The 27,690-nt window shown below is 37.8% G+C and overlaps 1 protein-coding gene across 1 annotated transcript in view; it reads left to right on the top strand.

Moving 5' to 3' along the window:
* Window positions 1-27,690, top strand: part of RELN (reelin) — a 557,548-nt gene that overhangs the window by 144,829 nt on the left and 385,029 nt on the right. Inside the window, exon 3 of the mRNA XM_040260785.1 lies at window positions 18,265-18,400. Coding sequence (XP_040116719.1) covers window positions 18,265-18,400 — 136 coding nt within the window. The remainder of the gene's footprint in view (window positions 1-18,264; window positions 18,401-27,690) is intronic.

The following is a 27,690-nucleotide window of genomic DNA, read 5'->3' as shown; positions in this document are numbered from 1 at the left end:
GTCCGACTCTTGCGACCCCATGTACTGTAGCCTGCCAGGCTCCTCTATCCGTGGGATTCTCCAGGTCAGAATACTGGAGTAGGTTGCAATTTCCTTCTCCAGGGGATCTTCCCAACCCAGGAATCAAACCCAGGTCTCCTGCACTGCAGGCAGATTCTTTACCAACTGAGCTATAACTGGGTTGTAAGTGAGCTAGAAATATCAGTGAAGTCATAACTAGAGATAAATGAGGAAATTTAACTGAAATCCTCCCTAAAGCCTTAAAGATGTGGCTTCCCTCAACCCCTTCCCTGGTGACTTGTTTTCCTGGAGTAGAACAACTGATTGCGTATTTATTTCTGTTGTTAGTGCCAAGCTTGTTTGCCACCACTTCCTTTGCCCGATTGGTGGCATTTAGTGCAGTGCTTGGTGGTTCTCTCCGGAGCTCTTAGACGTCAGCTGTAAATCATCTGCTCAGCATCCCTGACTGTGCACACCATACCTCCCACCTGGTGCCCTGGGCACAGGCATCCACACACTTTCCATATGTGGACAGAATTTTGCTCAGCATGGAGGGTGGGGTGAAAACACTGTAAATTAGAAGGTGAATTTGTAGTTCTCTGGGCAGGCCCTTATGTGTGTAAATCCTGTTCCTTGTAATTGGAAATGTGTTTGTAAATCCCTATACACCCAGGTGAGACTGTTATACCCCTGTACATTGGTTGGAAAGGAAAAACAACCTGCTAAAAGAGGCCAAATATACTTATGAAAACTGGGCAGTATGTGTGGGCTTTTTGCAACCACACTCTTTCATGAAATTAAATTTCGATCTTTCATAGAGTACTTTATATTTCTTAAGAAAAATCCTGAAATCTATATTCAGTGATAGCTTGCTGCTGCTGCTGCTAAGTTGCTTCAGTCATGCTTAGTTAGTGCTATTTCAATCTTTAGAAAGAGATCTTGATGTCACCTCTTGTGACATCTTTATAGGGAATCATATTATTGTAATCTAAGCTGAAAGTCTGCCTGGCTCTCAGGTTGGGTGGGGTGGTGATGTTTTAGGGGGCGGTAGTGAAGTTGCATTGTATTGGCAAATAAACTTAAGGTAGCTTTTACTAATAACTTTTGCTAAGTACAAGTGATTTTTCCTATTTGACGTTCTTTAATGAAAAGTTTAATTGTCAAACTTTATCACTGAATTTATCACTGTAATTGTTTATATGTTCTTTTAGAGTTTCTTAGTCAGAGATTTTCAATGTTAAAAAAACCCACATGTATGAAAATGGGGGTTACCTCTCTGTAAAGATGCATGTTGATTTCAAAAGTCATGTGGACTCTTGCAGTTTCCAGTTGAGAACCTAGAACGTTTTTCTACACATTTTTGTCAACATATTTATTTTATGATATAAATTCTTTCTCACCTTCCTGCTGTCTAATCTGACTAATGTCCTGCATTGTTTTATGTGGTGTTACATTATCTTATACTTTGTATTCTAGACAAATTTGAATTGTAAAATCACTTTTTAGAAAATGAGTTATTCCTTTATGAGGTGAAAGTGAAAGTCACTCACTTGTGTCTGACTCTTTGCTACCCCATGTACTAGACAGTCCATGGAATTCTCCAGGCTAGAATACTGGAGTGGATAGCCTTTCCCTTCTTCAGGGGATCTTTCCAACCCAGGGATCAAACCAGGTCTCTCACATTGCAGGTGGATTCTTTACCAGCTGAGCCATCATTGCCTCTCAACCTAACTCTGAGTCACAGAAACATTTTCTCTGAGTAAGAGCAGTGCAGCTCCTCATGATCTTCATTTATTTGAGCTGTGTTATGAAGTCCTAATCTCTGACATCCCAGAAGGCGACCTTATTTGGAAGTAAGATTACTGCACATATAATTAATTAAGATGATATCATACTGGAGTAGGATGGGCTTTTAACTCAAAATGACTCATATTCTTATAAGAAGACACAGAGACACAGGGAGAATGCCATGTGAAGGTAGATGATTGGAATGATGTAGCTGTAAGCCAAGGAGTGCCTTGGCCCATCAGAGGCTAGGAAAGAGCATGAACAAACTTTCCCTGACAGTCCTTAGAAAGAACCAACGTGCTGACACCTTGATTTTTTGGGCTTCTTGCCTCCAGAACTGTAAGACAATAAATTTCTGTTGTTTTAAGCCAGCCAAGTTGTGATACTTTGTTATATCAGCCCTAGGATACTGATACCAGATGTAAAGCAATGAATTCACATTAAAAACTGTTCTCCTGATACCAGAATTCCAACCTTTCTCGTGCCTTGCTGGGTCTCTCTTGCAGTAATTTTCTAGGCACTGTCCTTGATGATCTTTGGTTTGTACCTATCCATTCTATACACCACAACCATTTTAATGTTTCCTTCTGTGTACACAAAATTCCAGTGACCACTCTTCATTGTGCCTGCAGCAATGCAAATTCTTGAGTGAGGCCTTTAAAAGCCTTTTCTGGCCTCAGTTGCTTTTCTAGCTCTTCTTACTCTCTACCCCCAAGGCCCCAATTCTGCAACAACCCCCCACCAGAGAATTTTACTCCCCCTTTAAAACCACGCTCAAAGCCTGCTGTCGTTGTTTATTGATTCTGTCCCCAAAGCATTTGTTGTCCCTTTGGGCTCACAAAATAATGTAGATTTCTTTTATGATACTTAAAATAGTTTGCTTTGCATTACCAATGTCTGTGCCTGAGTCTTCTATTGTATTAAGCCCTCAAGGAATCTTTAACCTCTGTTGGCAGAAATCTGGCATCCTCGGGGTCGATCATAATTCCATAGCAGACCAACTAGAAACACATTCTGCTGATTTCATGTTTCTGGTGAGCTCCTCTTGACATGTTCCTCTTTTATTCTCTTGCTTGAAGAATACAGTAATGGACTCAAATCAAAGCCTTTTCTGCCCTTATTCCCATCACTGTTTGTATCTCCTTACCTACCACAGGAGGGTAAGTTAGAATCTGATGATTCCCTCAGGACAGAAAGTCACAAGGGAGACAGTTTTTCACACTAAATCTCTTAATTTCCTCCCTGACCTAGTGAAGGCTCTAAACCAAATGTAGCAAAATTTTTCTTTTAATTGGATTCCTCTGTTAGTAAAAAAAATCCCTCTATTAGTAAAAATAATTAGTAAAAGATTATACATAGCATGATGTGTAATTATTATTTGCCTGTTTATTTACTTTATAAATTCTATACTATACTCCTATACTTAGCTACTATATATACTCTACTTAAACTTGAGTTAATATAATTTTTAAAATAACTGTATTTTATCTATTTTTCTTTTCCTAATATATTTTGAATATGAAAAGAATTTTTAAATTTCTAAGACTACTTCGTAATCATTTAACCTCAAGGAATATGAAACACTCATTTTTCTGATGGAATATTCAAATTATTGCCTCAGTGGAGTGTGAATTTAACAAAATATAAATGGAATCAGTGTACATCATATTTGAAAACAATTCTTATAATCTGTCTTTAAAAATTTAATGTATTGACATTTCTTTTATCTGATTTGAAATCAGATAATCTGAAAATATGATGGAATACATTTCATCATCAAAATTCTTTCATTCATTGTCAGTGCTTTCTTATAGCATATAAACTGTCACTATAATGTATGCAAAGTGCTTGCCATATCATAATGTTTTATGTATTTAGCTATAATTTTTTATATTATGTTATTAAACTATTAATTTATTAATTAATAATTCATTAATTCTATAAGAAAACAAAAACTAAAGCTACTGAATGAACTACATTTTCCAGAAAAATATGTGTTTTTTTGTAAGTCATGAGGGACATGGATAGATTTAGGGCTTCTAAAAAGGAGTTTTAATGATGTAGAAGCAGCCTGCATTTATGGGCTAGGTTTTGTTCTATGCATTTACATATGTTAACTATATAACCCAAGAAGGTGGGTAATATTGTTTGTTTTCAGTATTTCACATATAAGGAAACTGAAGCTCAGAGGGTGTGCATAGTTTACCAAGGACATAGATACTATATGGCAGAACTGTGATGTGAACCCACACAGTTTGGTTATGGAGTCCTTGCTCTTGACTACTACTGTACAGCTTACATTCATCACAATTTCCCTTCAGCTGCTATAAAGTAAACAGATTATTATTCTTGATGACAGTAGGAAATGCTGTGGAAAAGAGGAAAAAGGCTCTGAAGTTAGCTCATTTAGCAAACAACTATTGAGTGATACTGTGCAAACGTAAGGCCCAACGTAAGGCCCAATCACTTCTCTCAAGGAACTTAAAATCTAATAAAGGAAATAGAATTAAGTGAAGTGTGATAAGAATATATTAAAAGGATGTATTAATCAGGAAAATCCAGTATTGCTGTGGTAACAAATTAACCCCCAAGCAGCAGTTTAACTCAATAGTCTGATAGGAGCCGAAGACTCTTCAGAGTAGTTGTCCTCCATGCAGGGACTCGGCAATCTTAGGTATTTCCAAATTGTGGCTATACTATCACAATGTGTGACTGCCATTGCCATTAAGGAAAGGAAATAAAGGAACCTAGAGAACTCTGAGTCACTGTTCTGTGCTTCAAGTAGGAAATAGTGCCCTGGAACTTCAAAGAAACTAGGCGGGTTTGGGAGTATGTGACTACCTCTGTTGCCGTTGTTTAGTTCCTCAGTTGTCCAATTCTTTGCAACACCGTGGACTACAGCACACCAGGCTTCTCTGTCCTTCACCATCTCCTGGAGTTTGCTCAAACTCATGTCCATTGAGTCATTCATGCCATCGAACCATTTCATCTCTGTAGTCCCCTTCTCTTCCTGCCCTCAATCTTTCCCCGCATAGGGTCTTTTCCAATGAGTCGACTCTTTGCATAAGGTGACCAAAGCATTGGAGCCTCAGCTTCAGCATCAGTCCTTCCAATGAATATTCAGGGTTGATTTCCTTTAGGATTGACTGGTTTGATCCCTTTGCTATCCGAGGGATTCCCAAGAGTCTTCTCCAGCACCACAATTCAAAAGCATCAGTTCTTCAGCACCCAGGCTTTTTTATGGTCCAACTCTCACATCTGTACATTGACTGCTGGAAAAACTGTAGTTTTAACTATATGGACCTTTATCAGAAAAGTGATGTCTCTGCTTTTTATTATGCTGTCTGGGTTTGTCATAACTTTTCTTCCAAGGAGCAAGTGTCTTTTAATTTCATGGCTTTAATCACTGTCCACAGTGATTTTGGAGCCCAAGAAAATAAAGTCTGTCACTGTTCCTGTTGTTTCGCCATCTATTTGCCATGAAGTGATGGGACCGGATGCCATGATCTTAGTTTTTTGAATGTTGAGTTTTAAACCAGCTTTTTCACTCTCTTCTTTCACCTCTCACTAAATCAAGAGGTTCTTTAGTTTCTGTTCACTTGCTGCCATTAGGGTGGTGTCATCTGCATATTTGAGATTATTGATATTTCTCCCAGAAATCTTGATTCCAGCTTGAGCTTCATCCAGCCTGGCATTTTGCATGATGTACTGTACATATAAGTTAAATAAGCAGGGTGACAATATACAGCCTTGATGTACTCCTTTCCCAATTTTGAACCAGTCCATTGTTTCATGTCTGGTTTTAACTGTTGCTTCTTGACATGCATACAGGTTTTTCAGGAAGCAATTAAGGCAGTCTGATACTCCTCTCTGTTTAATAATTTTCCACAGTTTGTTCTGATCCACACAGTCAAGGTCCTTAGTGTCGTTAATGAAGCAGATGTTTTCCAGGAATTCCCTTGCTTTTTCTATGATCCAACCATTTGCCTTGTTGCATTTCTTTTTCTTGGGGAGGACTTTGGTCACCACCATCTGTACAGTGTTACAAACCTCCATCCGTAGTTCTTCATACACTTTTATCAGATCTAATCCCTTGAATCTATTTATCACTTAGACTGTATAATCATAAGGGATTTGATTTAGGTCATAGCTGAATGGCCCAGTGGTTTTCCCTACGTTCTTTAAGTGTGAATTTTGCAATAAGGAGCTTATGATCTGAGCCACAGTCTGTTCCTGATCTTATTTTTGCTGTCTGTATAGAGCTTCTCCATCTTTGCCTGCAGAGAAGATAATCCAATGGTTTCAGTATTGACTATCTGGTGATGTCCATGTGTAGAATTGTCTCTTGTGTTGTTGGAAAAGGGTGTTTGCTATGACCTGTGTGTTCTCTTGACAAAACTCTGTTAGCTTTTGCCCTGCTTCATTTTGTACTCCAAGGCCAAACTTGCCTGTTACTCCAGGTATCTCTTGACTTCCTACTTTTTCATTCCAGTCCCTTGTGATGAAAAGGATGTCTTTTTCTGGTGTTAGTTTTAGAAGGTCTTGTAGGTCTTCATAGAACCATTCAGCTTCATCATCTTCAGTATTAGTGATTGGAGCATAGACTTTGTTTACTGTGGTGTTGAATGGTTTGCTTTGGAAATGAACAGAGATCATTCTGTCATTTTTGAGACTGCACCCAAGTATTGCATTTCAGACTCTTGTATTGACTATGAGGGCTACTCCATTTCTTGTAGGGATTCTTGCCCACAGTAGTAGATATAATGATCACCTAAATTAAATTTTCCCATATCTGTCCATTTTAGTTCACTGATTCCTAAAATGTCAATATTCACTCTTGTCATCTCTTGTTTTACCGCTTCCAATTTACCTTGATTCCAGGTTCCTATGCAATATATTGTTCTTTACAGCATCAGACTTTACTTTCACCACCAGACATATACACAACTGGGCATTGTTTCTGCTTTGACTCAGACTCTTCATTCCTCCTGGAGCTATTTCTCTGCTCTTCCCCAGTAGCATTTTGGACACCTTCTGACCTGAGGGGTTAATCTTTCAGTGTCATGTCTTTTTGCCTTTTCATGCTGTTCATGGGGTTTGCAAGGTAAGAATGCTGAAGTAGCTTTCCAATCCCTTCTCCAATGGACCACATTTTGTCAGAACTCTCCACCATGACCTGTCAGTCTTGGGTGGCCCAACACATGGCTCATAGTTTCATTGAATTAGACAAAGCTGTGATCCATGTGATCACATGGCTAGTTTTGGTTAGTTTTCTGTGATTGTGGTTTTTATTCCATCTGCCTTCTGATGGATATGAGGCTTGTGCAAGCTTCCTGATGGGAGGGACTGGCTGTGGGGAAAACTGGGTCTTGCTCTGGTGGGCAGGGCCATGCTCAGTAAATCTTTAATCCAATTTTCTGCTGATAGTTAGGGCTGTGTTCCCTCCCTGTAGTTTGACCTGAGGCACCTCAGTCCTAGAGTTTTTAGTCTCTGTGGTAGGATGTAGGCTCCAGTGAGCAACAAATGCCCTGACCAAAAGGTATGTACAGTTAATTGTAACAGAAGAGAGTTGGACAAAAGTTAGTTAGGATTCTTTGGGAATTTGACTAGAAAGTAGCAGAAAATATCATGAAGTCATAATAGAAGCTGGTGAAGGTAATTGAGAGACATCAAACAAAAGGTTCTGGCCATCTCATAGGAAGAAGCTGTAGGTAGAGTCCCTCCAGTACCACGGAGAGCTCCTGCCATTTGAATTACTGTAATACCATATGATGTCAATTGTAGTGCCTTCCCTGGTAGCTCAGCTGGTAAAGAATCTGCCTGCAATGCAGGAGACTCCAGTTTGATCCCTGGGTCGGGAAGATCCCTTGGAGGAAGGGATAGGCTACCCACTCCAGTATTCTTGGGCTTCCCTGGTGGCTCAGCTGGTAAAGAATTCACATGCAATGTGGGAGACCTGGGTTGGGAAGATCCCCTGGAGAAGGGAACAGCCGTCACTCCAGTATTCTGACCTGGAGAGAATTCCATAGTCCATGAGGTTGCGAAGAGTCGGACATGACTAAGTGACTTTCACTTTATTCAACAACAGTTCATTCCATAAACATTTATTATGTGTCTATCATAATTTTTTGTGTGTAAAAAATTCATAACATAACTGTCTGATGGGGAAGATAGATAACTCCCTGTAATGCAATGAATAGTTCAATAACAGAACTATTTCTCTGGTTAGTATGAGAACATGGAAATGTTCCTAACGTTAAACTTGGTTACAGGAAGGAATTATACAGGAAAGTTTCATGGAGGAGATGATTTATGATCACATATGTATATTAAGTGAGAAGTAATCATTTAGCCAAGCCAGAGGAAGAAAGGGCACTTTAGGTCAAAGGTCAGCAAACTTTTTTCTGTAAATGTCACGATGGTATTTTAGGCTTTTCAGGTTATAATAGTAGGTCTCTTTGGCATATTTTTTCACTTTTTTTTTTTTTACAAATTTTAATAATGCAAAACTATTCTTAGTTCAGTGGTTGTACAAAAACAGGCCATGGTTCAGATTTGACCAATGGATCATAGTTTGCTGACCCTTCATCTAGGCAGAAAGAATAGGAGTAAAGCCAGAGATAAGTACATACAACTGTATATATACTGTTTGGTTTTGATAGAATATGAAATTTGAATAGGAATCATAATAAATAATCACAGAGAGATAGGTGACAGAATATCATGTTGGACTTAGGCCTATTTTTTTATTAAGTTTTGATTAAACTTAAAGATTTAAATCTTTAAGAATGACAAAATTAGATTTGTGCTTTAGAAAGATACCTCTATTGAGAATTAACCTTAGGAGGCAAAACTGAACAGAGAGATCAATTTGAGAGCTATTGGTACTCGTCAAAAAAAGAGATAACAAAAGCCTGAAATAAAGGCATAGTGGAAAAGGGTAGGTAAGAGGGGACACAGTTGAAAAATTTTTGAGGTAACATCAGAAAAACTTGATGATAGATTGAAGTGACTCCAAGATGAGGTAAGTAGTATTTTTTAGCTGAGATAATAAATATTATGCTGACTCATTGATGTTACTCCTTTAATAGGAACTCTGATAATCATTTGTTCCAGATTTACACCATCTGGAGTTAGAAACCAGAGGCACATCTTCTGTCCTGATGTGACTTTTGGGGAAATCTATTGGGCTTTGCAGGAAGGGTATGGGGAGCTTCTGTTCCTGTCCATCAAATAGACTGAGCAGTACTTTTCCTGTGGTAGAATGCCTGTTCAAGGTAAAGGATAAAGAACTCAATATATAGATTCATGGAAATAGTTCTAAAAGCTGTGGTCTTTTGGGACTATCAGTTATTTCAGCTATTTTTGGATCAAGAAATCCAAAACTTCATAGACTCTGAAATTGCCCTTTGAATGAAGTAGACATAAGTCATCTATGATTGCCCAACATTTTTATATAGTTTCCCATATTGTTAGTATCACCATCCCCAAATAGAATTTCCATGTAGCTTAGTTTCTACCTACTAGACCAACACTTATGAGACTTGAATATAGAAGTATGCAGAATGAAGTGGGGACCAAGTGTGGAGAAATCCAGATTCAGCCAAGTGCAGCAATGAAAATGAGAGGAATATAGTTATATATGGTGGCCACTGTAGTGCAATTAGTTTGGAAAGGCTTGGGCAGACAACATGTAGAGATTATCATCTTGTTGTTCAGTCACTAAGTCAGGTCTGACTCTTTGTGGCCCCATGAACTGCAGCACACCAGACTTCCTTGTCCTTCACTACTTCCTGGAGTTTGCTCAGATTCATGTCCATTGAGTCAGTGATGTTATCTAACCATCTCATCCTCTGCCGTCTTCTTCTTTTGCCTTCAATTTTTCCCAGAATCAGGATCTTTTCCAATGAATTTGCTTTCCACATTAGGTGGCCAAAGTATTGGAGCTTCAGCTTCAGTATCAGTCCTTCTAATGAATATTCAGGGTTGATTTTTTTATAGAGTTGACTGGTTTGATCTCCTTGCAGTGCAAGGGACTCTTAAGAATTTCCTCCAACACCACAGTTAGAAAGCATCAATTCTTCAGTGCTCAGCTTTGTTTATGGTCCAACTCTCACTGTATATGACTACTGGGAAAACCATAGCTTTGACTAGGCAGACCTTTATTGGCAAAATGATGTCTTTGTTTTATAATATTCTGTCTAGGTTTCTCATAGCTCTTCCAAGGAGTAAGTGTCTTTTAATTTCATGGCTTCAGTCACTGTCTTCTGTGATTTTGGAGCTCAAGAAAACAAAATCTGTCACTGGTTCTACCTTTTCCCCTTTTATTTGCCATGAAGTGATGGGAGCAGATACTATGATCTTGGTTTTTTAAGTGTTGAGTTCCAAGCCAGCTTTTTCATTTTCCACTTTCACCCCCATCAGGAGGCTCTTTAGTTCCTCTTCACTTTCTGCCATTAGAGTGGTATCATCTGTGTATCTGAGATTGTTGATATTTCTGCTGGCAATCTTGATTCCAGCTTGTGATTCATCCAGCTTGGCATTTTGCATGATGTACTCTGCATATAAGTTAAATAACCAGGGTGACAATATGCAGCCTTGTTGTACTCCTTTCCCAATTTAGAACCAGTCAGTTTTCATATGCCCAGTTCTAACTGTTGCTTCTTGATCTGCATACAGGTTTCTTAGGAGACAGGTAAGGTAGCCTGGTATTCCCATCTCTTTAAAAATTTTCCAGAGTTTGTTGTGATTCATGAGTCAAAGGCTTTAGTCTAGTCAATGAAGCAGAAGTAGATGTTTTTCTGGAACTCTCTTGCTTTCTCCATGATCCAATAGATGTTGGCAATTTGATCTCTGATTCCTCTACCTTTTTAAAACCCAGCTTGTTCATCTGGAATTTCTTAATTCAGGTACTTCTGAAGCATAGCTTACAGGATTTTGAGCATAACCTTGCTAGCATGTGAAATGAATGCAAGTGTATGATCATTTGAACATTCCTTGGCATTGCCCTTCTTTGGAATTGGAATGAAAACTGACCTTTTCCAGTCCTGTGGCCACTGCTGAGTTTTCCAAATTTGCTGGCATATTGAGTGCAGCACTTTAACAGCATCATCTTTTAAACAGCTCTCCTGGAATTCCATCACCTTCACTGGCTTTGTTTGTAGTAATGCTTCCTAAGGAGCACTTGACTTCACCACTGAGCAACTTTTAAGAGGAGAGGCAGAGTATGCAATATTAGGAGGAAAGACAGCAGAAATATACTCTCAAACAGTGGACCAGAGAGTTTCAATTAAAGACAATGCAGAGTCTACATAGCTCTTTGGAAAGGGTGCTGCTTTGTTAAACTCAGTGTTTAGGCCACATAGACCTAAGTGTAACTGGATGACTTTGCCCCTTACGGAACAATTTTAACCTGAAAATGTCTCACTCACAACAGTACCTAATTCAAGGACATGTCTACCAATAGGAAAAAAGTTATCCAATAACTATCTGGTGAGAAATTAATGTCTTTGAAGACAGAAAGGTGGAGGAGGAGTGGAGAGCACTTGAGTTTGTGCCTGGAGGAAGGCCCTCTATTCAGGTTCACTCTCAGATGGTTTATGTTTGATCTCTGGATTTAGAGTTCTCTTGAATCAGCCCAGGGGTCTGTCCTAGAATTGAAGTACTGGCACTGAAGGACAGAAGGAGGGAAGAAGCCAGTGGAAGTATGAGATAGCAGATGGATTTGTGTTCCAGTTCTGTTTGCTAGCTCTATTATTGACATGTGTTTAAATGTTGGCAAGTTACTAAAATCCACTGGTTCTTGGTAATTCTCCTGTATTTTTTAAGTGGGAATGATAATAACAGCTAACACATATAGTACTGACTGTGTGTGTGTATGCTCATTTAATCTTCGAGCCACCCTGATATTATCATCTGCATTTTCCTGGAGAGGAAAGTGAGGAACAAAGTGGTTTTTGTTTTTTTTTTCCAGAGTGTTTGAGTAACTGGCCTAAGATTCCACAGTTCCTTGGTAGTGGAACAAATGTCTGAACCCTGGCTGATTGCCTCCAGGGTCTGTGCTCTCAAACTTTCCCTTTTACTGCCTCTGCAGTAGTAGTAAGATAATAATATGGGTAAAACACCTGCGCAGACAGGGCATTTGATAAATGGTAGTGCTTGGAGAGGAATGGGAGGGAGGGCAACAACAGGAATTATCAACTTTGTAGTGAGTGAGGAAAGAATCAGGTTGACTTAGAATAAATTCTTTGAGCGTGGATTCTCACGCTTTTCTAACATATGCCCATAGAACATACACTTCCAGAATGATTTTTTTTTAAAGATTTTAGTACTTTTTTGCTTCTAGATTTAAATCTGAAACTGAATTGCCTTCAAATCGGTGCTTCAAAAGTTAAATACACCCACTGCATGAATGTGAGTGTGGGCGCACATACTCTTCATTGTCTTGTAGCACTACTTGAAAGCTGTTCTTTTCATATCCATTTTCATCAGGCTGGTACTTCACAGATAAGCTGCAATGAGGATGTTTTCAGGAAGTTCAGTGATTACTTTACAGCATATAAAATCATGTTTAGCTTTGCTGAGGTATTTGTGTACATTAACCTAGCAAAGAAGGCAAATAATAGACAAGACAGATTCTGTAAGTAAACATTTATTCATATTTGAATCAGATGAAAAGGTTAAAGGGTGACATAAAGGAACTCCATAATTCATTTTCTCTCTTCACTTAAAATGTAAGACTAACTTTCCAGACTGCACTGTTAGAAGAGTCTACTTTTTTATTAATTGATGTAAGTTTTTAGATATCCTTTTTTTCTTTTTAAATTGTATTTATTATGGAAGATAATTGCTTTATAGTGTTGTATTGATTAGATATCCCTTTTAAACAAAGAGCAAATGATGAAAATAAAAGGAAACAAAGCATCTTAAATATGTTTTTTCTTATACTTTTTATATAGATACAAGTTAATATATTTACTAAGCTTCCTGACAAAATATTCTACCATACTTTCTGAAAGTGTTTTTTAAACAGTAAAATGCTTATTTTAAATTTTTATCATTTTTATATATGAAGGTTACATTTATCACAAATCAAAAATCTCTAATCTTAATGTACTTTCCCTTTATTTCGTGATATCCCATCCCCAGATGCCTTATTTCTTGAATTCCACAAAAAGCCAGGACATGCTTCTACCCACTTGAACAATAACCATGGCAAATAACAGACTGAACAGATTGGAGTAATCCACATCTTTAATCTATAAAATACACCCAACATGAATGTATAATTTTCCTACTACCTTGGTTATTTTTTGGTAATAAAGTCTTCAGAGTATTTCTTGGAAGTGAATAGCCTACATTTTTATGAGGATATGTACATTTTATTTTCAAGATGGAGGAATGATAGAAATTCTAGTTAAAGCTCTGAAGACCCAAGGTATGCACATTAAAAGCATAGAAGAGTATTCCTGAGGGAAAATGGAGTTCATACAAGGTTTAGTCATAAACTTAAAATAACTGAAGACATGTCAAGGAAAAATGACATCCTGGAAGGCATAGAAATGTGTATCACTGTCTTAAAAGGTATCATGGAAGCATCTTGAGAACAATTAAAGACATTGTGAGCCAATCTTGCATAAGTATAAGGTGGATAAAGGAAATTCTTATATGGATTCCTATCCTTTAACCACAACTTCAAGAAAACAAGTGCTAGATATTTTTAAACTTGATATGCAGTGGTTTGAAGAACTTAATGAATTAAAAACATTCATGCTTTGTCAAATGAATAGTTGTTTTATAAAGTTATATTATTTCTTGATATGGAAATCATAACTAGATTGTGAATATTCCTATTTTTCACATGTGTGTACATGATAAGGAAAATGTATCTGTAATATCAGTGTTTTAAAATCTGTCAAGACAGTTATCAGTCTCACAGAGACTCACAGTTTGAAAGATATACTTTACTTTTTTGTCCAAAGTTAGACCAAGAGAGCCATACTTCCTGAAGTGCTTTCTTTCTCTCATGGTCCAATTCTCTTGCAAAAGAATTCCACAGAAAACAATTTTGTATGAAAGTTTGCACATAGCCACAACAATGAAAATAAAACATTGATTGTAACTACATTATACACATATATATTTTATGTGTATATACCTCCCTGAGATTCACAGTGTAATTAAATTCTTTTATCATATATCTGATTTTCTCTTTTTCAAGTAATTTAAAAATTCAATGTATATATCCTATTATCCAGCATGCAGCAGGGGAAAACACCATCATACCTTTAAATTCATTATCAAATTCAAATTAAAGTTACCGAAGAGTAGGCTTCCAAATCACGTTTATTACTTAGATGGTATATGTCTTTCATGACATGAAAGCCATTTAAAAGATCCCTATGGCAGATGCAGTAAATTGTGTTTCACAGAACGCTGGAAGCTGACATTGACTCCTCTCCTTCTCCTGGAACTCATTATGTGCCTACCTCCGCCAGTTGTATCTGCCTTTGTGAGCTGTCCTATTTTTCTTCTGTTCCTTTAAATTGTAGTCAGAGAGCTAAGGAACTGAAAGGAGTCTTAGTGATCATAGACCAGCAGTTTATGGTCATTGGAACTGAAGCTTGAGAGGGAGCACCCTGACCAAGGTCATGCAGCAGCCGGCGACAGAGCAAAGGGTACAATCTTGTGCTTATGCTCCGCTGCCTCATGTGCATAAACAAATGTGGGAAATCTTAGCTTTTCCCTCAAAACTCAACTCTTCAACAGAGCCGTTTCTTTTTACTTTTTCTATCATGATTTACTATAAGATATTGAATACAGTTCCCCATGCTCTGCAATAGGACCTTGTTGTTAACAGAGTCATTTCTGACTGTGCCGCAAGGGTGCTGGTTTGCATCTAGGTTGTACTGCCATTGCTATATAAACTATAGGTGAGTTTTTACCTCCATTATCTTATTTTCCTAATGGGTAAAATGGAGAAAATAACAGCTCTTACTGCGTAGGATTGTTCAAAAGCCTTAAACAAGTTCATGAAGTGCTTAGAATAGTGTCAGGCCATACTAAGTGCTCAAGAAGCATTAGTTGTCCTTATAGTTGTCCACATAAATCACTCTTTCTCTTCTCTTTTGTGTTTTTCACGAATATTACCCAGTTAGTGCTTGCTTATTTTCTAGTTGTTTTATTTAGAATGTTAGTTTATTGCAGTTCTCTCTTCTCAGCTGAAGTCATTTCAAGGTTGGGACAATGTCCTGTATTTCTTCTGTGTACCTAAATATGGTCTAACACAACATTTGATGCAACACAGGGATTCTGTAAATATTGTTTTCTTAGCTGACTCACTCAGAATGTCTGGGAACTGGTATTTATTCTATCTCTTTAGGTGATGCTGCTGTGTAGCCAAGTTGGAGAACTGCTGTGCTGGACGGTTGGATTGCAAGAATGTTACCCTACAGAGTATTTACCCACGGCAGGGCATGAGGCAATTGCAATTCTATATCTACCTTATAAAATTCTTTCAAATAATATGCAGTCTAGACATTGACTCACTTTCTCAGAGGAGTTTTGAGGAGTAAGGAGGTATTTGAATATGAATCCTGTTACCAAGGTTCTGAGACCCTGAAACCTTATTTTGTTTGATTCATTTCCCTTCCCACATAACTGCGGCTGTAACTTTTGCTTTTCCTTTCTGGCCAGGCTGACTGCTGCAGATGTGTCATTTCCCATACACTGGATCCCTGCTTTATGCCTGACCAGAGAGGCATGGCAATTCCTTAGTCACAGCTACTGAGTCTTCTTCGGCACTCTATGATTTCCCTGGAAGTCTGTCATCTTCTCTTACCTTGTGGTTTCTCTGACTTGGTGACTTTCATCCTTTCGTTGCAAGATACAGCTTAAATTTGTATATAAATTTACATTTATATATGTATATATTTGAATGAGAAAAAAGAGATTATTAGGATATGTCAAAATATATACTTGTTCTTCAATTTTTTGGCCAGTATGACCTATTCTGAACAACTTGCAATTCTAGAAGATTCTTTCATTAGTTGATATAACATACGTGTATAATTTATATTATCTTTTATTTTTATAGTTATTTCTTTTGTATTTATTTAGAAAATATTTCTTGAGTATCTGAAGTGTGTCATACATTGTGATAGTTGCTTGAAATACAAAGATTGAAAACATAGTCCCTGATAGACTCTCTGTAGAGGTAGTCAAGAGCATGATGGAGTGATGTATGGACTGTTGTGATGGCATGTAGGTAAGGCACCTGTTCAAACATGGAAGTACTGTACCAGATGCTTCCATATGTATTGGGTAATTTAATTCTCCAAATAACTTTAGGATGGAGTGGACATGGTGTTTTAATTTTATAGACTAGAAAACTATCTCAGAGAGAAGCCGTTTACCCAAGTTCACAAAGCCAATTTTATTAAATTTTTAACTCTCCACTCATGGCAATGTTTTTTATTAATACACTTTATTTTTAGAGCAGTTTTAGGTCACAGGAAAATTGAGTAAAAGGTACATAGATTTTCCATACACCACCCTCCTCCAACCTTCTGGGTGTCTTACACCACAGTGGTATCTTTGTTATAACAGATCAACCTGCACTGACCCATCATTGTCACTCAAAGTCCATACCTTACACTAGGTTTCATTTTTGGTGTCTTGTATTCACCATTGTATTATTATATGGAATAGTTTCACTGGCCTAAATTTCTCTGTGCTCTGCTTATTCATAGCTCCCATCTTCCCTCCCAACCCCTAGCAACCACAGTCTCTGTAATTTTGCCTTTTCCAAAATGTCACGTGGTTGGAATCATACAGCATGTAGTTCTTTCATATTGGCTTCTTTCATTTAATAATATGTACTTTTTTATTTGAGAAAGGCCTGGCAATGCACTTCAGTATTCTTGCCTGGAGAATCCCGTGGATAGAGGAGCCTGGAGGGCTATAGTCCATAGGGTTGCAAAGAGTTGGACACAATTGAAGTGACTTAGCACAGCACAGGACAGCACAACACTTATTCATGCTTTTTCATGGCTTGATAGCTCATTTCCTTTCAGCTCTGAATAATATTCCATTGTTTGTATGTACCACACTTTATTTACCCATTCACTTACTAAAGGATGTCTTGGTTTCTTCCCAGTTTTGACAGTTATGAATAAAACTGCTGTATACATCCATGTGCAGGTTTCTGTGTGGACATAAATTTCCAATGTATTTGAATACCAAGGAGTGTGATTTCTGGATTATATGGTTAGAGTATGTCTATATTTGTAAGAAAATGCCAAACTATCTTCCAAAGTAGCTATACCATTTTGTATTCTCACTGGCAATGAATAAGAATTCCTGTTGCTCCATATCCTCATTAGCATTTAGGACTGTCATTATTTTGGACTTTGGTCAAATATTAGGTGTGTAGTAGCATTTCATTGTTTTAATTTGTAATTCTCTAATGACATATGATATTGAACATCTTTTCATATGCCTACCTGCCCTCTGTATAACTTTTTTGCCTGTTTTTAAAAATCAAGTTCATTTTCTTAGTGTTGAGTTACCTATTCATATTTTATATCTGAGGTAAACATGAGAAGAACATCTTATTATAAAGGAGAAAAAGCATCTCATGATAATTCAGCTGGGAGCTGACCTGGTACTCAGCTATGTCATGAAGATCTCGTGTTGAAAATGAGCAGTTTCATAGGTTATCTACTCTGAGACAGAGTTGATGTGGTTTAAGACAAAAACAAGACCACTTTTTAATCATGCCGGAACACAGACAAAAGCAAGAACACAGTACAAGCCAAAAGCATGACCAACATTCCCTCTCCATGCTAATGTGATCGCTGCTGCTGTAATCAACCTCAACTTTAGCTCTTCTCTGTTCCTCATGTCTCATAGATAAAAATGAAGATACTCAGTGATAAAATTGCTCCTAATTTCTAATAGTACCAAGATTGGAATCAAAACCACCTTTCCCTGGAACCTCCCCAACAAGACTGAGGGGGTTCCCAGGATGCAGGACTTTCAGTACTATAATCAGGAAATAATCTAACACAAACCCAAATATTTTAACAAGCTCCTGCTAACATCTTCCCACTGAGATACCTCCAGATTCTCAGTAGTATTTGATGACCCTTGCTGCAAACACTTCCAATAAGTCCAACCTTGTTTCACTGCAGGTGTGGTTCTGGTGGTCTTTGGTGATGGGTAAAGACCAATCAACAAAATCAAAATTAAGCAAATATTATAACAAATAGTTTAGTAGATTGCTCCTTAACAATAATGTTTTAAATGATTAATTTCCTTCTGACAATAGAAAATAGAAAACCACACAACTTATGGGGAAGCCAGACAGCATGTTGAATATTAACATAAAAGAACCAGAAAATATTGTTATGCCATCATATGAAGGACTTTGTTTTGTTGTTTTTCTAACAACACCCTTTCCTTTCTGTTTGTCAGGTATCATGTCTGACCACCAATTTGGTAACCAGTTTATGTGCAGTGTGGTGGCTTCTCATGTGAGTCATCTGCCCACAACCAACCTCAGCTTCGTCTGGATTGCTCCACCTGCTGGTACAGGCTGTGTGAATTTCATGTAAGTACCCAAAGTGTCTATGACTGGTACAGAAGGCAAATGTGTTATCAAACCAAACTTGGATCTACCCACCTGTGTACAGTAAAATCAATCAATGGACAGCATCTTGTGGTGAAGGGAAGTACAATGTTTATCACAAGGCACCAAGGAAGGAGTCCAGGTAGCTGGTGCTCAAGAGACCTGAACTCCCCAGTGATTTTTAGGAAAAGGTTTTTAAAGACAGGATGAGGGAGAAGGTTGCAGGGTGTGTGATCAGTTCGTGGACCTTCTTCTGATTGGTTGATGGTAAGGCAATCAGAAGTCAGTATCATCAATCTTCTGGTTCCAACCAATCTGGAGTCAAGATGCTTGTGGCAGCATACAGTTAACGTCTACCTGATGGGGGTTTCAATATCTGCAAAGTAGCTCAAAGGCTATGGCTCACGATATTACCTGAAGCTCTTGAGGAGGAACTCAAGGTCCTTGAATTTGTTTAAGAGCTAAACTATTATAATTTTGTCTTGCTTGACTGTTTTCCTTTGTTTCTGCATTTTCTTCTCTGATTAAATTTATGCTTTGGCACTTGGGGAAGTCCTGGAAAGCTAAAATTTTTCTACAAGTAACAGGCATGCATGCATAGGCTTCCCTGGTAGCTCAAATGGTAAAGTGTCTGCCTGTAGTGCAGGAGACTCACGTTCAATCCCTGGGTTGGGAAGATCCTCTGGAGAAGGAAATGGCAACCCACTCCAGTATTCTTGCCTGGAGAATTCCATGGGCAGAGGAGCCTGGTGGGCTTCAGTCCACGGAGTCACAAAGAGTCGGACCCGACTGAGCAACTAACACACACACACACACACACACACACACACACACAAGAGGCAGGAGTAGGACATGCAGTGGTCTGTCTGCAAAGGCCCCGTAGAGTCCTTCTTGGTTACACAACCTCTCTGAGGTTATGTATATAGTAACTATTTAAAGGTATTATTTTAGCAGGTTTAACCTTAATTAAAACTACTCATTTTGGTAACAAAAAAGGCCAAAATTGCAAAAATAAAAATTCAATAAGACAAAAGTATGTGAAGAAACGACGACAATAGGGAAATGATTTTCAGAAAATAAGATGAAAACAGATACAAAAAAAATGCTATGAGGATCCACACACAGTTTAGATGAAGACTAGAGATTTAGAGATTCAGCTTTTAGCTAAACCTAGCCACAAGTGGTTCCAAATAGGAAAAGGAGTACGTCAAGGCTGTATATTGTCACCCTGCTTATTTAACTTATATGCAGAGTACATCATGAGAAATGCTGGACTGGAAGAAACACAAGCTGGAATCAAGATTGCCGGGAGAAATATCAATAACCTCAGATATGCAGATGACACCCCCCTTATGGCAGAAAGTGAAGAGGAACTAAAAAGCCTCTTGATGAAAGTGAAAGAGGAGAGCGAAAAAGTTGGCTTCAAGCTCAATATTCAGAAAACGAAGATCATGGCATCCGGTCCCATCCCTTCATGGGAAATAGATGGGGAAACAGTGGAAACAGTGTCAGACTTTATTTTTCTGGGCTCCAAAATCACTGCAGATGGTGACTGCAGCCATGAAATCAAAAGACGCTTACTCCTTGGAAGAAAAGTTATGACCAACCTAGATAGCTTATTCAAAAGCAGAGACATTACTTTGCCGACTAAGGTCTGTCTAGTCAAGGCTATGGTTTTTCCAGTGGTCATGTATGGATGCAAGAGTTGGACTGTGAAGAAAGCTGAGCGCCGAAGAATTGATGCTTTTGAACTGTGGTGTTGGAGAAGACTCTTGAGAGTTCCTTGGACTGCAAGAAGTTCCAACCAGTCCATTCTGAAGGAGATCAGCCCTGGGATTTCTTTGGAAGGAATGATGCTGAAGCTGAAACTCCAGTACTTTGGCCACCTCATGTGAAGAGTTGACTCATTGGAAAAGACTTTGATGCTGGGAGGGATTGGGAGCAGGAGGAGAAGGGGACTACTGAGGATGAGATAGCTGGATGGCATCACTGACTCGATGGACGTGAATCTAAGTGAACTCCAGGAGTTGGTGATGGACAGGGAGGCCTGGCATGCTGTGATTCATAGAGTCGCAAAGAGTCGGACACGACTGAGCAACTGAACTGAACTGAGCCACAAGTGCCAAGAGGAAAACAGACAGCTGATTCATGGTGGTAAGAAGTCAGAACTGTATAGAAACTTACTCAGTCTCTCCTGTGCTCATCAGGAGGAAACAGGGAAGGGTAGTGAGCAGTGTCCCAATAGCATCCTTAGATAAACTCTGCACTGTGGTTCAGAGTCTGTGACTTGTGACATCTCTCAATACAGATCATTCCCCTACTCCTGCCACACAATCATCACGTCTCATCTTTCTTATCTCTTTTTTTCTCCCACTGTATTTTTTTCAGTTCTAACACATGATATACTTCATTTATTTATGTATGTTATTGTATGATTGTTCCTGCTGAAATGTAGGTTCCTTGAAGGTAAGAATGGTTTTCTGTTTTGTTTACTGATTCACTCCAGTTATCTAATACAGTTCCTGCACACACTGGAAGCACTACCTAAATATTTGTTGAATAGACGAGTAGGCCAATGGAATAAGTTCTGAAACAGCTATTCTATGGGCAGTCAGGTGAAATAGGGCTGGAATTCATCTTGAATACTGTTCTATGCCAGCCTTCTCCTCAGACAGCAAGATCCTGTAAAACCTGAATACTCCAAAATTTACCACTGCCTTTTCTTACAACGTGGGAGACCTGGGTTCGATCCCTGGGTTGGGAAGATCTCCTGGAGAAGGAAATGGAAACCCACTCCAGTATTGTTGCCTGGAAAATCCCATGGACGGAGGAACCTGGTAGGCTACAGTCCATGGGGTCGCAAAGAGTCGGACACGACTGAGCGACATTTACTTTACTTTTCTTCTCCCTTAATAATATACAGTTCATTGTCAAGGCTGTTTGTCACATCACTGATTATATATTTTCTCTGCCTATCTTCTGGGTTACTCAGGCTGCAAACATCAGATTCACCCACCCGGCTGGTTGACATTTAATCCCATCATTTTCTCCCTCAGAAAGTTTTTCACCCTTGAACCCTTTCTTTCCAGTACCTCTTGCTAAGGTGCTTGCAATAGCTTCCTAACTGGTTTACCTCCAGCCTGTTTCTCATCCAATCCATCTCACAGTTAATCTTCCTAAGGCACAAAGTGTGATTGCTCAAAACTTTTATAGCCTAAGACTTTCTTCTAATGGCCAGCTTTTTGGAGTGGGTTTGGGGGCGCTTTCAAATCCTGCAGTTTATCAACTTCTTTCTTGTCTCCCATTACCTCTGCCTCCTGATGGTCACAAATTGGCAGCACATCCCACAATTCCCTAAACATTCCCTGACTTTTTCTCTTTCTCCATGCTTTTCCCTTAGTTTGGAATGCATATTCTCTCAAATTCAATTGTTAAATTCTTACTCATTCTTCAAGCTGCCATTCATTCTTAAGTAAAAATCTTCTGTAAAGCTTTCTGAGATATCAGCAACAGAACTGATGTGTATTGTCACATTTTGCTTATAACTCTGTCATGCATGTGTACTAAGTCACTTCAGTCATGTTTGACTCTTTGCGACTCTGTGGACCCTAACCAGCCAGGCTCCTCTGTCCATGTGATTCTCTTGGCAAGAATACTGGAGTGGGTTGCCATGCCGTTTCCCAGGGGATCTTTCTGACCCAGGGATTGAACTTATGTCTCTTCGTCTCCTACATTGACAGGTGGGTTCTTTACCATTAATGCCACCTGGGAAGCCCAACTCTGTTATAATGCTGACTATATTTTACTATTTACTTATATTTGATTTATTTTGTAATGTAAAGTAAAATAAAAAATAAATATTAAAAAAATAAATATAAATTTATTTATTTTAATCGGAGGTTAATTACTTTACAATATTGTATTGGTTTTGCCATAGCTTTTTCTATTAGATTAGATTGGAAAAGGACAAATTCTTATTTCTTCATGATTCCTCCTCAGTTGATTCAAGGACTTATATACACAGGAATCACAGAAAATATCCTTTGAATTCTACATCCTAGGAGACTGGGGAAGGGGGTTATTCTAGGACCTTCCACATGTTCTCAAGTCCCTTATATTAAACAGCATGGTAGAGTGGACCCTGTATATCTATGGTTTATGTATCCAGGGAAATATCCAGGGATATGGAGTGCCAGCATTGTATCTGTTGTACAATGTGGTCTATTTCTTTAGTTTACTAGTAACCTCTGACTCTTTTTTGGCACACTTTGTCTTACTCATGTTGGCACTTATTAGGATAATTTAAATTCTTGTCATTCATAAGCTCTTCATTTAAAACAAGTACTACTTTTTTTTGAAAAAACACAAAGTAAATCTATGCCAGCTGTACAGAACTGCATATTTCCAAATAGATACAGTTTTAATCTAATCTGTTTTAAAATGATATTTAATGGCTTGTGGCATCACTGTTCCTGGGATATCAAATTGTATTCTCTTAGAAATAATGTATTGCATGTCAACTCCAAACAATATTTTATTAGCATTTGGTAAAAAAAAAAATACAATTTGGTAATAAGTAATTTTTACTGATTACAAAGAAGTTTACACACTTTCACTTATATTTCCTAATAAAATTTTGATGATGCACTTTGTACCTTCCAATTTCTTAGTAAATGTTTAAGTCTATGCTTATTGTAAGCAATGATTATGTTGAATGTTACATAAAGTAGCTGCCTCCTGTGTGGGCAAGATGTTTTTATTGATCTTTTTTCCTAATTAGTTTGTGAGAGAGTATAGGGAAACTGAAGATTAAACATGAACTACTGAACAATTCATTAGAAATTTTCTGAGGTAAAGTCTTACAATTTCTTACCTTTGTTTCTTACTGTAGTATTTATTACATGTTGAGTAGAGCTATATGTAAGGATCAGTATCTAAAATTAGTATGTGGCCAGCAATACTTGAAGATTTCTAGTGTTCAGTATTAATTTAAACATTACACACACACACACACACACACACAAACAAACCCACAAAATCCTATGGCATTTGAAACATAAATATACTTTGATTCTGTATTTTCTGACTAACCCTCAAAGCCCGTGGTGGATTCATGTCAATGTATGGCAAAACCAATACAGAATTGTAAAGTAAAATAAAAAATAATGGACTTTTGGACTCAGAGGGAGAGGGAGAGGGTGAGATGATTTAGGAGAATGGCATTGAAACATGTATAGTATCATGTAAGAATCGAATTGCCAGTCTATGTCCGATGCAGGATACGGCACACTTGGGGCTGGTACACAGGGATGACCCAGAGAGATGTTGTGGGGAGGGGGGTGGGAGGGGGGTTCATGTTTGGGAACGCATGTACACCCGTGGTGGATTCATGTCAATGTATGGCAAAACCAATACAGAATTGTAAAGTAAAATAAAAAATAAATAAATAAAATTTAAAAATAAATAAATAAAATAGGGAAAATTACTTTTAGGAAATTAAACTTCAACCATACTTACATGCTTTTGTAATGTACTTTGTATGAGGTTTTCATATCATTAGTTAATTCATTGTTGTTATTGTTGTTCAGTTGCTCAGTCATGTCTGACTCTTTGCAACCCCATGGACTGCAGCACACCAGGCTTCCCTGTGCTTCACTATTTCCTGGAGTTTGCTCAAACTCATGTCCATTGAGTCAATGATGCTATCCAACCATCTTATCCTTTTTCTCCTCCTTCTCCTCCTGCCCTCAATCTTTTCCAGCATCAGGGTCTTTTCCAGTGAGTGATCTCTTCACATCAGGTGCCCCAAGTATTGGAGCTTCAGCTTCAGTATCAGTCCTTCCAGTGAATATTCAGGATTGACTTCCTTTAGGATTGACTGATTTGATCTCTTTGCTGTCCAAGTGACTCTCAATAGTGTTCTCCAGCACCACAGTTTGAAAGCATTAATTCTTTGGCTCTCAGCTTTCTTTATGGTCCAGCTCTCACATCTATATATGACTAGTGGGAAAAACATAGCTTTGACTAGATGGACCTTTGTTGATATGTCTGCTTTTAATATGCTATCTAGGTTTGTCATAGCTTTTCTTCCAAGGAGCAAGTGTCTTTTAATTTGATGGCTTTTCTGTCCACAGTGATTTTGGAGCCAAAGAAAACAGTCTGTCACCTTTTTCATTTTTTCCCTATCTATTTGCCATGCAGTGATGGATGGTATCCTGTGATCTTAGTTTTTTGAATGTTGAGTATTAAGCCAGCTTTTTTCACTCTCTTCTTTCACTTTCATCAACATACTCTTTAGTTTCTCCTAGTTTGTTCATTCATGTCATTATTTAATTTTTCACATGTGTGTTTTCTTTTATAACTGGGCTTGAAATCCTCCAGGATCAGGGACTGTATTAGGTATTTTTATGTAACTAATAGTTCTTAATACCAAACTATAGACAATAGAAGGCCCTCAATAAGTTTTTTCTTGCTTTATTTTTTATTTTATTTCATTTCTTGAGGTATAGTTGACTTATAGCGTCATGTTAGTTTCAAGTGTATGGCACAGTAATTCATATATATATGCACATACATATATATATATATATTCCTTTTTAGATCTTCTTCCCTTATAGGTTATTACAAAATATTAAGTATAGTCAGTAAATATTTCTTAATAGCTAATAATGACCTATTTCACTGATTCTAAAATACAGTCTTTTTTTCTTTCTTTACATTTTTAAATCTCTTAAGTTACTTCTTATACCTTCCCTGGTGGCTAAGTAGTAAAGAATCCACATGGATTTGATCCCTGTGTTGGGAGCATCCTCTGGAGAAGAAAATGGAAACTCCCTCCAGTATTCTTGCCTGGAAAATCCATGGACAGAGGAACCTGGCAGGCTACAGTCCATGGCATTGCAAAGAGTCAAACACAATTGAACAACTGAGCACACACACACATTATGGTTGACGGTCTTGGATTTGAAGAAATCCAGCAACTAATATTTATCATTTACTGTTTGTGGTCTCTCTAGAGCTGGCAGTTGAATCGACACTGCACCCAATTCTGCAACCTCATATTAGTATTGCCAATGTATGGTCCAAACTCTGTGATTTTAAAACCCAATTATCTATTTGAATCCTTTTTCAAAGAATCTCATAGTAAGAACTATGGACTATTTGAACTGAGATACCAAACCATTATATAACATGCTGTGTGTGCCATTCCCAGAAAAGAGTAAGTGGCACTCTTTCTGAATAAGCCATGTTTTATTGATAAACCACTTAGCAACATAATCATTTATACTGTTATTACTGCCTTTTTCATTAAAAATAATCAAGTGAGAGACAGAGAGAAGAGAATGGTCTGAAGATAAAGTTGCTAGCTGTACTGGTACAAATATATCAAAGGGATAAGTAACTAAAATGATTCTGTCCTTAGTTTTATGATACCAGTTGATAACATTTACATCTTAAATGATAATTTCATCCAGAGATCTGCTTAGTGTGCAGATCTTACAATAATACAGTTTGTCTTCACTTTTGTATTTGATTAATCTTTAATGACTAGTAAATTCAAACTTATCCAAAGTTTTTCGATGTAAATTTAAAATTTTTTTCCAAGGGTGAGGAGGTAGTATAGAAAGAGGGAGGAGGAGAAGGAAGAAGGAGGTTAAGGTGGGGAAGGTGAAGGTGAAAAGGTAGAAAAAAGGACAAGGGAAGGAGGAAAGAAAGGATGGAAGGAAAGAAAGAAAGCTCCAGGGCATGCAACTCTAACAGTTAGAAACTAACAAGGAAATAGAGTTGTAAAATGACAACTACAAAATTAACTAATATTTTTGAAAATTTACAACATACCAGTCACTATTCTAAGTAGTTTATGTCCTTTAATCCATTATATACTCACAGTAATTCTGTAAAGTAGATGCTGTTATTATCTCAGTTTACAGATGAGTAGATTGAAGTACAGGCCTTCCCTGGTGGCTCAGTGGTAAAGAATCTGCCTGCAGTGTAGGAGATGCAGGTGACACTGGTTGGATCCCTGAGTTGGGAAGATCCCCTAGAGGAAAACATGGCAACCAACTCCAGTATTCTTGCCTGGAGAATCCCATGGACAGAGAAACCTGACAGGCTAGAGAAAATACAGTTGTACAGAATTGGGCATGACTGAAGTGACTTAGCATGCATGCAGATTGAAGTACAGAGATGTTAGATAACTTACGTAACAGAACTCAGTGATTGACACAACCTGGATTCAGAAGACAATCCAGTTTCAAGCAAGTAATTTTTGCCACTTTACTACATTTTCCTCTAAAATCATCACTTACCTGTTTTATATGATAAAATGCCTATGGTATTGATATGATGAAAACTAGAGTTTTTAATGAAATATTAGACAAGTGATTTAAACTTCTGAAATGTGGCTGATTAATATGTCAAACATGGGCCTGATCTTTTTATGTATGATATAGGTTCATTCTTTGGATGCTGATTATATCCCATCCATGTCACAAGGCGAATCACATATAGGGAGAGAATGTGTGAATTAAAGGCAAAATTGAACACCATTAGATTTAACTGCTTGGACAGATGCTAGCATAATATTAGAATAAAAATAGAACATAAAAGAAGATCAGATTTGTGTCTAAATTAATGCTTATTTAACCTTAACTGAACTCGCTGCAAACAGCAAACTTTATACTGAGAACAGCATAAAGCAAGCAGTGTTCTATTTAAGATACTGAAGCAACAACAAAGAATTGAACTCAAGGGCCCAAAGAAGTACAGAGGTGGATCATATTTGAGCATTTGATATTTTAAAGGAAGATTCTCCTAGAGGGACCTTAAAAGTATACTAAACAAGAAGACAAAAAATCATTTAAAAAATTGAAGACATTAGAACTTTCTGAACACAGAACATACTCAAAGTGATACAGATGCAGAGATTTGAAATTCTGCCTAGAGTATATCTCTGGTGCCTTTAATTTTTGATGAGAGCCATTCTAGTCTGTCTGGAGGATTCCTCATGAAAGATAGTATGGTTGCCCATTTATTTCCATCGATCAGAAAAAAACATTGGAAATGTTTGCCTTGTTACTTAAATGTTTGAAATAAGCTCGGGAACTCCCCCACAGGTAAATTTATGGGAAGTGCATTCATACCTCATGCGAAGAGTTGACTCATTGGAAAAGACTCTGATGCTGGGAGGGATTGAGGGCAGGAGGAGAAGGGGATGACAGAGGATGAGGTGGCTAGATGGCATCACTGACTCGATGGACGTGAGTCTGAGT

The sequence above is a fragment of the Oryx dammah genome, unplaced genomic scaffold (genome assembly GCF_014754425.2).
Source record: "Oryx dammah isolate SB20612 unplaced genomic scaffold, SCBI_Odam_1.1 HiC_scaffold_18, whole genome shotgun sequence".
Taxonomy (NCBI): Eukaryota; Metazoa; Chordata; class Mammalia; order Artiodactyla; family Bovidae; genus Oryx; species Oryx dammah.
The sequence above is the reverse complement of the archived record's forward strand: the minus strand, read 5'-3'. Positions and strand labels throughout refer to the sequence as shown.